This window comes from Ptiloglossa arizonensis, chromosome 11 (genome assembly GCF_051014685.1).
Source record: "Ptiloglossa arizonensis isolate GNS036 chromosome 11, iyPtiAriz1_principal, whole genome shotgun sequence".
In the NCBI taxonomy this organism is placed as follows: domain Eukaryota; kingdom Metazoa; phylum Arthropoda; class Insecta; order Hymenoptera; family Colletidae; genus Ptiloglossa; species Ptiloglossa arizonensis.
In genome coordinates this window covers 14,883,987-14,897,357 of record NC_135058.1, presented here as the reverse complement: position 1 = coordinate 14,897,357, position 13,371 = coordinate 14,883,987, and the positions used below count along the sequence as shown (strand labels likewise).

Genomic DNA, 13,371 nt, shown 5'->3' with positions numbered 1-13,371 from the left:
CGCGATATTTCGAAAACTATACGAGAATCGCGGCGGACCAACCGCACCGTTCACCTGTCCCCAATCGGCGGACCGATAGTCCGTGATCACCTCCAGATAGAGGATCATTCGATGATGATTCTCGCGTAGTAACGAATCGTCACGAACGCCGGCTGTCGCGCGAGCAGATTGCAAGCACCTGTCCTACAGAAAATATCCACTGGTGGATATTCAACGACGAAGGTGGCACGGCAGAAGGTTTGTCAGCTGCTACCGCAGCTGAGGTAACCGATCGGCTTCCATCGGGCCAAGATGACGATATATAGATCGAAAAATTCCGCTTTCGATCCGTCGTGGACCGTGCTCCGTCTCGGTCTCGAGTTTCACGAACGGCTGCACACACCGTGCTCCACAGATTTTTCAATCTGCGGATATTTCGCGCCCCGCATATTTTCTATGGATCGTGTTTCGGCGTTAGGACGCGAGCGTCTTTCGCCTTCTAGCCGGGACGAACAAGTACGTAAATAGGGGAGTCGTTTCACAGCGCGAAACAAACTTATCGATACGTTTTCCAATTATCGAAAACCAAGCAACAACACAAATTGTTGTTTACATTTTAAAATTAATGATCGATAATTATTAACAGCCTATCGTGACAAATTCACCGATAATTAATTTTAGCATAATTAATTACGCCAGGAATGCAATCACCTTCTCCGAAATGTCAAATCAACGATGAAATAACCGTTTAATCGTGTGACTGTAACAATGACAAATTAATAACGCGTTCCATTTTGAAACCGTTAAAAGATTCTTTATTTATTCATCACCGATCTAATCTTCTAGCTTTTCGGTCATCTGACCGTTTAGACATCGAATTCTATAACTGTATATCGTTTTAACATATATCGTCGTCGAATACACTTTCCTTTGAACGAAACGCTTCTCAGAGTTCGGGACAACGAGAGTTCTTTTACAAATCGCAATTTGTAAAAGTAAAGTAGAAAAATAAAATGTATTGTAAACGGTACCGAAAGATGTTACATTATCTATAGGAAAAGGTTCGGTGTTACGCGTTACGTATATAATACGAACTTATGGCGCGTGTCGGGTTCAAGTTTCCGAAATACCTCCCTAAAAATCCAACGTTTTTTGCGAAGTCGTGGAGCGTGCAGGTTGGTTTCGAGTTTCCCGCTCGTTAGCTCGGAAACTTTATCTCGCGTAACATATTAAATTCTCTAGGAACGCTCCGAAATACAACATATTTTCGGCAAGGTCTCGATGTTTACGCTCTCGCATTCGGTCATATTACAGATGGGAGAGCGAAGTACAATAGAAGCCACATAATTTATATACAAAAAGACGTGGACGATCCTTTCAATTTCGATATCAAAACGATGACCCAGCATTTACGAATTTATTTCCAATTTACATGACCTTCCAGACGTTCCGTGATATTAAAATTAAATATTTACTTCTTAGAGAGGATTTAAGTCAAGAGACAAAGATAGAGAAATTTGCCAGTGTGATTATTTCCTTACGTTGATCTTGTTTCTTAAACGAGCGTACTCGTATTATTTACAACAATTTGAATCGAAGGTATAAAGACTCTCGTTTTTTAACACCGTTTTTTGCTACGTGAAACGATAAACATTCAAGTTTCCACCCATCGAAACATATTAATTCGAGTTAGTTGTCTTTAATACTTTGCTGTCCTGTATTCGAGGTCCGTATTATAATTTTACCATAATCGATTTTGTACTTAAACTCGAGTCAACATAGAACTTTCCGAGACCCCTTCGTAACAACAGTATTGTACATTGTTGAATTTAATATTATTTATTAACAGATTTCCCCTTGTGTACAACCGAAGGAAATATGTATACGGATAGATAAAAATTTACAAACAACAAATTTGAGAGCACGAAGTTTTAAACAAGTAGAAAGATTAATCAGATACATTGAACAAGAAATCCGATATGGTGTCGGCCGAAAGCGGATTGAATTAACATGCGAGAAGAAGGAAAACACGTTTAAAAATTCGATCGTTAGTAATTAAATTAATCCACTGCAATCTCTCCATTCCGAAAAACTTTCCTCCTTTACCCGCGACGTCTCGTCCTCTCTTTAATATTTTATAACGAAAGAATTATGATAATCGAAAGATAATTACTAGAAATACACGTGATCTACTGGATCGAATTGGCGAACAAATGGTAAAAGATTTTTGACAAATTGAGAAATTGAAATTCACACGAATACGAATACGTCTTATTAAAGAATCCGTTAACAAACGAAGAAAAAAATGTAATGTTTTGTCAATTCTATTCGCGCGATAGTCTTCGATCGTTAACAGTGGGCTGCTAAAATATTATAGCCACTTGGATTTTGTAAAAAGATCAAAAATTTTCTAACATTATATCGTAAAAGATCTTGAAAAATCTCTGCAACAATTGAACAGCAAAATAAATTTCACCGACTACATTGTTTCCACATAATAATTATTTTAAACGGATCAAGATTCCGTAATACACGGACACGGTTGACACGATGTTTCTTAATATCGACTTGGTTGCATCGAACTGGTCAGCCGGGAGAAAGTAACATCAACGAAAGAAATAACGCGAACGACAGTGAATGAGCGTGATTTAGCACTGATTGCCGCTATAAAAAGAGCGTCGAAAAGTAACTGCTGAGAGGGGCCGAATTGAAGAACGATACAAATATGAAAACGCCAACGCCGGGCAGCACCGAACGATAATTAATCGGCAAGCTGTTTAGGTGGAAGCAATAATATCGAGGAGAGACTCGGTACAAGGAAGATTGCGAAAGATCTAGTCCAGCTGTTGATTCCACGATCCCTGTAGACCGAGCGTTTCCCATACATAAATAACGCCTCGCCTACACCCACCGTATTATATGGTCCCATTATATCGTATTATATCAACCACCCATTATCCGGCCTGTTCTCTCGTTGCTTAATCTCCGTCCCCAGATATCGTCAGTCGGAGCAGACGTCGCGGCCGAGCGATGCTCGACGCACCGATTCGATACAAATTTTTATTATTCTTACCGGACTATTATTATCAGATTTATTACCATCGTTATTGCCGCTCTCGTCCCTGTAAGACCATGAATAAATTATACGTAGGGTTACCCACGAAACTGGACCGACCCGTAACGTTGAAACGGTAGACGAAAATTTCATCGAGAAGAATTAAACGATTACGAACGATGCATCACGTACCGTGTGCATTTTCGATGCAACTAGAAGCGTTTCAAACATTTGAAATTCACCTCTGCTTCTTTTCAATGGAAATGTGTATTCATTTTTACACGCTAACGAGTGCACTTTTTCACTGTCTATGAAAAAATACTAAGAAGGTTCGAAAAGTGATCAATTTCGAAGATATTTTAATTGCAGTTTTTCCTTCGGTTTCAAACAAATGATGAATTTTCAACGGGACGAATACACGGGTACGAAGAAGCTCGAAAGGTGTTGCAAAATTTTTAAACGACAGCGTACCTTCTTGAGAAATTTGAAATACCCCGTAAAGTATTTTTTCGAATACTTTCTCTTCGCACGTCTACCGTTATGTACGTCGTGTACGTATGTATGGTAATGTTTCGATTATCATTTCTTAAAGCCACGGTGCACGAATACGAGTAACGTTACGGAGAAATTTCGTGGATGTTCGAAAGTATGGCCCTCGCAGAAACTTTTGGTAAAGTTGATCCAAAGAAAGGTATCGAATTAAAAGAGTAAATTGTGATAAAACCTAAACCGTGGCCAATGGAAAGTTTCATGAAATCAGCTGGCTAATGAACGTCTCGGTACGGTAGAACTTGGTCATACCATGTACGGGAATGACGAGATCGTGGTTGTGACACGTAAAAAATCATAAATTGTTTCAATTTTACGCATATTCGCACAATTTCGAAATATCGAAGCGAAAATTTTTGAACAAACGTTAATTTTTAGTATTCTAAATAAAAACTAATTGAAATTTTCTCCCCTTGAATTGTTTTGTATCCCCCATTGATACGCTGTACAAATTAAACTACGTCCTATGTGAATCGATTATTCCAAAAAAAAAACGAAACTTCTTATTCGGTTCGTGCAACGTCGTTTGCCCAAATTCAACTTTCAACTATCAAAAAATAATCGCACGATGGTCAACCATGGCCAAAATTAGCCTGAAACAATGAGCGTATCTGTCGAACATCAAGAAAGAAATAATTTCTGGGAAGAGAGTAATATTAACGAAACGGAAACGGCGAACCAAATTTCGCCCTTTCGCCTGGTTCATGGCACCGTGAACGATCGCATGAATTAACATTTTCATGCCCAAGAGTCGTCAGGTTGTTTTAATTTATAATTAAGACCCCCAGGCTAATTGCAGTCGGCTAGAGACCAAGCTTGTAACTGCAATGTCGAATAATTAATGATCGTTCGCGTTGCGCGCTGGCATATTGAATCATGTTTGCAACCTGGGGAACTTGTGGTTGCACTTGCATTTATCTATACACGTTTCGTCGATTCTTTATTACGCGTCGACACTTGGCAAATACGTATACGTACTCTTTAATCGTTCTTTAGTAAACGAGATTCGTGTAACAGCGAAAAGTGGAAAAGAAAAGATAATGTACGATTACAATCGTATGTGTTGCAATGAAATTAAATAATACATCAAACGACGAACGAAAGTTTGTAATTGTACACCTCGCTTTTAAAAGTTAAATTATACTTACCATAATTGCTGTGAATAATTACAAAAGGGCTTCTCAATACGAACAGTTTGGATACTTTATGCATAGAAAAAGATCAGTCGTTACTCAGATTGAATGTACGAATCGACTATTTAAGCTCTTTTTGGAATGGTGTACAATATGCTTCGTAATTATTACTTTATATACAGGTGTATGATAATATTATAGAGGGGATATGGAATATATCAAGACTCTATAGAATTTGTTAGTTTCAATTAGAGCCTGCAGTATATTTCTCGCCTTAAACTAGTTTTGAAGGAAAAATCTTGATAAAATATTGCAAGTTCTGTCTGTAAGGACGAAGAGGACTTATCGTTACAGTAGTTTCTGAGACTGATAAGTTTGTTAAAATCGCTCACGGTGTACAGGTAAGTTGTCTACGTTTACTGTCTTTATCGACTTCGATGGTTCGGTTAAATATAGTTCCTAAAATCACCGTTCTTGAACGAAGGAGTCGCTTCGAAATAGGTGATGTATACGAGGTCGGTATTTCAGATCGTACGACACCAACGCCCGACACCAAATCCTGTAAGATGAAACATCTATTGTGATAAGATAAGATAAAACTAGCAACACCACGTGATCCAGCTGGCGCGTTAAATTTCAATTACAATGCAAATTATTTGTATTAAAGTAACGAATACTCATGAAATAGAATCGTGTCTGTCCTTGATATTTTTCCTTCGAAACTAGTTTAATGGAGAAGTATATTGCAAGCTCTGATCGAAACTAACAAATTCTACAGAGATTTAATATATTCCATATCTTCAGATTTCTACGTATCCATTGAACCTCCTTTTTTAATATTATTATATACTTCTATATAAAATAAACAACAAATCTTAAATTTATTCTTCGTTTCGTGTCTATTGAAAGTTCTGGAGCTAAACGTTTTATCTGAGTTGTTCGTAACGGATTTTTCCAATTTACTTTCAAGGTAAAATAGATTAAATTAAACACGCTAACATATATAAGTATTGTATATATTATCGGAGAATTATATATTTCACTCGTGTTCGTTTCGCAGATTCGAAGACGTAAAAATCGATTTGACAAAGAGCTTCAATGAGTATTTCCTTTATTTATTTTCTGCGCGTGTTGTTGCATTAAATATTCATTCGCGAACAAACATTTAACACGGAAAATACTCAGGGACGCCTATTGCCGTGCTTCTATTAGTCATACTTAGCATTCATTGAAACTCGGAAGGTATTTTTCAATGTCGAAGATGTTTTCGTAAGATCAATTCTGAATATGAATGTCCTTTTTTTTTTTTCATACACCTTAATATCAACCTGTTTTTCAATTGTGCCTATATATTGCTTTAAAACAGCTCTGGTTAAACGCATACACATGCTAATGCGATAAGTCTACGGTCAATCTAATTATTTAACCTACTGTAAGATATTTTTATAATTCGCTCACTAATTTGTAAAATCTTCCATTTTTATCAAAATTTTATTGAAATTTATTCATAGTATTTAAATATAGAACTATGACTAATAAAAACTAAAGAACAAAAAATCGTCAGCACTGTATATTGAATATCTTTATACCTGCCAATAGCTTTCATGAAAGAACATTCGAAGTAATAAACACGTTTAATTTATTTCAATAACAAATTGATCGCTTTTTGTACTCGAGGTAAAAAAGTTTGATAAAGTTGAAATACGTTATAGCCTAAGTAAAATTAAAGAGAGTTTACGTAAAATTATCATTTTACTGATTTAAATTTGTTCAAAAAGTGCATACAAGACGTTAGAGTTATCGATTTGTGCCTATTTTCGTAAAAATGGACTGCCCAAATGAATTTTTATCTCCAAAACTATCAACCATACTGAGTTCCTTTATTTTTTCTTTGAGAAGGATCGCCCTTGCGGAATAAATTTTCTTTTAAATCGTAAAAATGTTTTTACAATATGACAAATACAAATAAATTCTTACCTTGCAAATCGATACGTAGTATTGGGTTGTCTATAAATTTTCCAAATACTCTACGATTTCGAAAGAACTGTAAAAGTATGAATTTTCTCCTTCCATTAAATCTATTATACATACGCTCGAAGAAATAATATTCTCCATTTCCATAATTCTATTGATCATACGCGACTATAACCAATATTGACAAACTATTAACTTCCAACTGCCAACGCCATGTCCGGTGTTTTATCATTTTGTAATTGTAAAGATAAATTACGTATTTCATTTGCTCGGTTACGTCGATGCACATACTTACATTTTTTACGTACTATACTTTCCTCTTTCGAGCAACAAAATACGTGTGGCAAAGGGAACGTAAACGCGTATTTTAAGTACAGTTACTACTTGTTAAAACATCATTTTTTCCCCTCGATAAAACGTACCGAATCATCTCAACCACTGTTTATTTTTTTATCTGGTCAAACTTTCAAACTGGGTCACACGCTTATCGGTGTAGCAACTACTAATACAAACTAAAAATTTGTACATTTTTCATTGCAACTTCGTGAGAGTGCGATCATTGATTAAATTCTGTTAAAAATAATTTCCAACAAGACCTTATTCGAACTATTTTTAATTATATGCAATTATACGCAATCCAGGAACAATTTTGCTATCATCCCTCCTTCTAACATTTCACGTTTTAACGAGGGGTTACCGTATTTGTAAAAGTAGTAACAATACAGGCATCGCTTATACTAGAAAACAAGGGAGAAACGAATCATATTCTTTATTTCTCTGTATAACACTTATCGATAAAAATATAACACATAGTACATATACAAACAATGTAACAAACAATCTGAAAAGTAATCGAGAATTTTTAAGCGGAGCGTGTTCAACCGATACGTTACAAGTTCACCGTTTATAAAAGTACGCAAAGTATATCGGATCGATTATATTGATGTACATAAATAATTAAGAAATCCTGTTTTCGCTCTAAGTGTAGCAATAATCCTACACGCTTAAGATATTCGTATATTGTCCTTGATATTGCATACGAGATCGTGTATCGAAGTAAATGTCCGTTTCACTCGGCAATCGGTACAAAAACCGAACTTCAGAGAAATATAAAAAAGAGGGAATTAGCAACTCAACGACTATTCACTGTTGAGCGCGTCTATTACACTATCGTTCTGTTTGTTTTTCTTGTTCAAACTACGTGCCCTTATGTTGCACATTGTTTTCGAGATCAACCAAAGTGCACCTTTTTCGCACACGCAACGAAATGCTTGTACAAAACCGGTAATGAAGATGTGAGGAAGATAACCGGTTGTGAACGACTCGATGCCAATTGTCTTCAACGACGATTCCACGAACTTCTTTGGGCTCGGTGCCATCCACGTTGCTTTTCTGAAAACGGTGCAAAGGTTGAGAAACTGCTCGACGAAATGTTAACGTACAAAATGTATCGGGACGTATCGATGGAAATTTACGAATGAATTTATTACGTAAGTTCACGGTAAAAAGAATTCAAAAGATTTCGAAACTTCGTGGAAGCATAGCTCTCAAGTTATGCCAACGAAGCAACTATTGTATTTCAGGAGCGAAAACATTCCTTTGAAGGAATTGCGAGCTTTCAAATGATCGCGGATACCCGTGAAAGCGTACAAGATATTGAGAATAAGTTTTATTCCAATTTTATGGAATTCTACGCGGGCTTTGTAAGAAGTATTGAAAAAATTAATTTAAGGTTTTATAATGCTCGATGTCGCACCATTGAACTGAAAAATTCGAATTTTTCTCACGATTAACATACGAAACGATTGAAACGGAAATGGATTAAGCGAATGCAGATCGGTTCGCTTACTTGATCTTTGACATCTTCGTTGCCACCATACCGGGAATTATACATTGAACAGTGATTCCATTCCGTTCGGCTTCCGCGGCTAGATCGTAGCTAAGTTTGACCACGTATGCTTTACTCGCTGCATAAACGGCCAGGTAAGGACTCGGTATGACCGCCAATGCCGAGCTGATATTTATTAAAACTCCCTTTTTTCGCTCGAACATTTTTGGAAGAACAGCCCTCGCGACTCCTGTCACGGCTGCCACGTTTATTTGTAAAATTCTTGCTATACAGTCCTCCGTCACGTTGGTGAATAACTCAGGATGCTCGTAACTCGCTCCTGCATTGTTTACCACTACCGCGATCTGTGCTCGAGAAAACAATAATCAACGACAATTACACGATACGAAAACTTCTATCTCTAAAACTATTTCGTATCGAACAGCAAGGAAAGATATCTCTACGAACGGAGAGATCGTTCGCTACGAATGCTCTCGTATGGTGATTAAAAAATTCATAAATTTTAATATCAATGACATGCACTTCGTTTGTTTTAAAATCGTTCGAATCTATTCGTCGTTTAATATTTCTTATTTTTCGTCCCGAGAATCCGTTACTTACCGATCGGAGCAATTATGAAACTCGCGCAACGAGAGAGATACAAAGAGAAAGGGAAGTTACGATAACGTGAATAAAAAATACTGTACCTCGAGTTCCTCGGTAGCTTTGGCGATTTTCGCGAAAACGGCCTGGCCCTCGCTCAAATCAGCCTCCAAGATTCGTACATCGACGTTGTATCGTTCCTTGATCTCGGTCGCCACGCTCTCGAGTTTCGTTTGGGATCGAGAGATCAGCAACACGTCCAGACCCTTTTCCGCTAGTTGTTCCGCGTACGCTCGACCGATTCCGCTTGTGGCACCGGTGATCACCGCCCACCTGCCCTGGGTCTTTAGGTCAATGCCGAAACCGAAACTGGGTGCTATCAACTTCTTCCACACGAGAATGCTGACTCTTAACAAAATCCGTATACCGATCGCCGCCAACGCGACCAGAGATATCTTTTCCCAACACGTCAACGTCATCCTGTAACGATTCGCAAAATATATCACCGATCGTTAGACAGGTTGCTTCGACTGGTCACGCGCGCTTATCGAGCTCGTTTACACTATTTATGACTCGCTCTGACCAAACGCGCGCTTCTCACGTCTCTTCCTACTGAAATTTATCACGTACGTCCCCCCACGACTCCCAACACCGATAATACAATCGATTCGAGCCAGTCATTGCCGGTCAGTTCGTTCGGGGTCGCGATACTGACCGTGGTTACGTTCATACGCAAAAATATCGTTTTCGTTGCACGGTCTTCCGCATTGTTTCGCACCGCGACGAGCAATTTAGATAATTTGTATTGGAAATGAGAGCACGTCACGATACTGGCAGTGTACTCGTACAAGAGCAACGTTAGCTGGAAACCAGTAACGTCGAAGAGATTCGGCGAAAGGATCTCGGCTGTAGCAACGATTGGACTTTTTTTCGATACATTTATCGGTGAACTGAATATCAAATTAGATTCAAATCTTCTATGAGTTTGTAGCATGCACGACAATTGAAAATAAAGTAATTGTTCACGAATATGTCTCTTCCATTAATTTCGACAGTTTTGGTAAATAATGACCATGCGACTTTATTGTACCGGTATTGACCTAGTCTTGAAACGATGTAATAAGAATGCAATAAATGAACAAAGACGATAAAAGGGAAAATGATAGAAAAGTTGCAAATAAGAACTTTATAATACAAAGTACACTGAAACAGAATAAAATATGATCGAGGTAATATATTTCTGAGTGTTCTGGTTGAAAGAAATAATCGTCGCACGAGCTTAATTTCTGAGATATAATTATCTATTAGAAATAAGTTATCGCACGGGTCTATGCCTTTATGGACATGTGCTCGCGACTCGTGGAACATCACCATAGGAGCGATTCCATTGAAAGCGAACACACAAAGAAGAAAATAAATAGGTAATTACAATTTATTTCGAATTTGAAATTACTCGTGCGTTGTTATTGTCTCGAAAACCTAACTAGACGAAACTAAATCATTGTTCTCCACTCTGGGGTATTTTATCTTCACCAGGCCAACGTCTGGTTCTGTGGAGAAGACGATAAGAGATTCCTTAGTGGAAAATAATGGTCTAGATGTGTCTAATTTTGTTTCCAAGATAAAAGATTCCAGAAGGCAAAGTAACGGTCTGGATTGGTCTGGTTCCATTTTCAAGCCTGTATTACACTATGTCTCTACTAAAGCATTACTTTTTTCCCTGCAGTAGTCTAGGTTTTTCTCTTCGCACTTTGCTTCCAATCAAGGTGTCCCTATCAGCAGGCAACACGTTACTCGCACGAGTCGTAACATCGCACCCGTAGTGGCGCCAATTCGTACTATAATTCAAGATTTCTAATAATTATATCCTGGTAACTAAACGAGAGCGACAATTATTTTTTTCACCGGATCGTTTGAAAATATTACATACATAAAAATAATAATTACCAAAAATGAGGTATACGAGTAAAAGGAAATAATTTTATAAAGAGTTTCGATCCTATTCGTTATTAGTACTGCGTGTTTATAAGATATTCCGTAATCAGCAAAATGGCAAAAGTTTTCGATGAGGTGTTATTTTATCTCGACTAGACTTTCAGTTCTAAATTTATCCGGCACGAAGATATTCTTACATTTCTAAAAATACAATCTTCTCAACGAGAACGTTTGTCGATTAAACTCTATCGTAAAAAAATAGTTAACCATCTAACGCGTGAATTTTCTTTCATTTTTCGGAAAACGATAACGAAATTGTAACCGAATCTACAGGACTGTTGAAAATTTGTATTAACTTCCTCGAAGATTATAAAATAAAAAGTACTTCTCTCAAATAGCCAAAATAATTGCCCGTTAAATGATACATCTTCTTGTCTCATTTCTCTCTCGTACTTGTTGGTGTCATTTTGGAATCGATGTAAACAACTGTTATCTCGTTAACATTCCCGGGTTATCTACACATCGAACACGGATGCACGCGCAGCGATACCGACTGTTCGCAATCGTACGTTTATCGGACCTTGTACTTTGTACGAGTCATACAATTCGATAAATACTATCTCATCTGTGGCCCTCTAACGTTTTAATTTGTTCTATTCCACGGGTTCGAAAGACAAATTAACCGTAGGCCTCCCTCGATCAGTCGTAAGACCCGAAGCTAAAAAATCAACGGCACACGTTACGCGCGAGAAAGCTTTCCCCTTTTCTGCTCACCTGTGTACTCGATGCCTCAAAGATTCGATATTCTTTGCACGTGGTTCTTCTCGACGCGATGCATACGCTTTCGTATCCACCGGCGATCACACTCATGAAAAATATCGACGGAAGTGCTCAACGAGAAGGAATAGTCGTTGCACTGGTAGCAGCGGCGGGTTTCTTCGCACTCGATGAACGCGAAGCGTTGAATTTCGGCTATGTACTGAGGGAGAAAAGTGAAACGGTACCCGAGTTATCGATGGGCGAACAACACCGGAGGAGAACCGATCGAAACGAAACGAGGAGAAAGAGAAAGCAACCGGAATAGGTTAAAGCGAAACGGAGGGTTCGTAAGGTGGATACGAGCGTGGATGTACAGGCGACACTGTGGGAAACACGGTCGATGCCGGGAAGCGTGATGGAGTTTGCGCGGTCGCGGGCCACGGACCTCGGCTGCGGATGCGGATGCGGAATCACGCGGTCATGAACGCCTGTTCGAACGTTGAACGTGGTTATGGAGGTGGACGCGCGGAGCAATGTCAGGGCTAGGCAGCCCCGGAAGAAAGTCGACGCTTCCACCATTTCGTTCGAGCAGAGTGGGGCACGGTTGACTTTTTCTTTGACACACTTTACACTCGGTGTAACACGTACCCGCCGTGAAAAAGTGGACTACCACTCTCGAGGTCCAGAGTGTGTACGTTTCTCTCCGGTCATCTTCGAGATTCTCCAAACAGCTCCTCATAAATATACAGCGGGGACTCGGTTATAACGAGTACCGATGTAACGAGCGAAACCTCCTAATGGATATTAATTTGCACGTGTTCTGGTACAACTGCCCACTTTTCTAACAAACGTGATTATTGCACGGGCATACTGTAGAAAATTTTAACAATCTCGCGACATATTCACCACACTTTGCGTTTATTATTCATTAGCCTTGTTCGTGTCAGGTGTACGATGTTTTAATTACGGATAAGTAGTGTTCGATGTTGAGTTTACGATGATTCGTACAAATGTATTGATACGTGTAACGTGTAGGCATGTGAATACATTATTTTTTTCCATTAATATTTATCGTGTCTACTTTTTATCGTAAGTCCATTGTTTTGCCAAGTTATGGACACTTAAAAGAAATAGAAGGTAGATTTAACGATAACGATAACGAGGAAGTTTGGTCCATCTTCGTTGTGGTTGTTTCAAAACGTTAAACGAAATTTTATATTAAAATGTATTTACTGGTCGATTCTATTCCGATTTGAAAACACGTAGGTGTAATGTGTACAGAGCTACTAAATAGTACTCAAACAGAAATGATCCGAGCTGTGTCGAGTACTCGAGTAGTTTACTCGAGTAATCGAGCTACTCGTTCCATCGTCACAATGACCAAGTACTTAAACTTGTTTCGAGAAACCGTCCTTGAACGAGATTAGTACAAATTTACGACATTATTGAATTCAGTTACACATTAGTGATAAATTTTTGTGTAACTATGCGAACCTGTAGAAATATTTCATGTAAATATTACGAAGAATTCATTCCCCGAGAACTACGCAAAAATA

General features: G+C 38.3%; 1 protein-coding gene and 1 long non-coding RNA gene across 4 annotated transcripts; one reads left to right on the top strand and one right to left on the bottom strand.

The window, feature by feature from the left end:
* Positions 1-7,444: 7,444 nt before the first annotated feature.
* Positions 7,445-12,257, bottom strand: LOC143152743 (very-long-chain 3-oxoacyl-CoA reductase). Of its 2 annotated transcripts, XM_076323185.1 has the most exons (4): positions 11,831-12,257; positions 9,226-9,601; positions 8,540-8,883; positions 7,445-8,082 (listed from the first exon to the last, which is right to left on the bottom strand). In XM_076323185.1, the coding sequence occupies exons 2-4, from the start codon at positions 9,598-9,600 to the stop codon at positions 7,830-7,832; spliced, it is 972 nt and encodes a 323-aa protein (XP_076179300.1). In that variant the 5' UTR covers position 9,601; positions 11,831-12,257; the 3' UTR covers positions 7,445-7,829. The 2 variants fall into 2 exon arrangements, with proteins under 2 accessions (XP_076179300.1, XP_076179299.1); XM_076323184.1 differs by lacking the exon at positions 11,831-12,257 and having other exon boundaries at positions 9,226-9,722.
* LOC143152744 (uncharacterized) lies at positions 8,551-12,851 on the top strand. 2 transcript variants are annotated; one of them, XR_012993631.1, is made up of 3 exons: positions 9,723-10,350; positions 10,430-10,542; positions 10,848-12,851. It is a non-coding gene; the product is annotated as an uncharacterized LOC143152744 (long non-coding RNA). The 2 variants fall into 2 exon arrangements; XR_012993630.1 differs by having other exon boundaries at positions 8,551-10,542.
* The last annotated feature ends 520 nt before the right edge of the window (positions 12,852-13,371 follow it).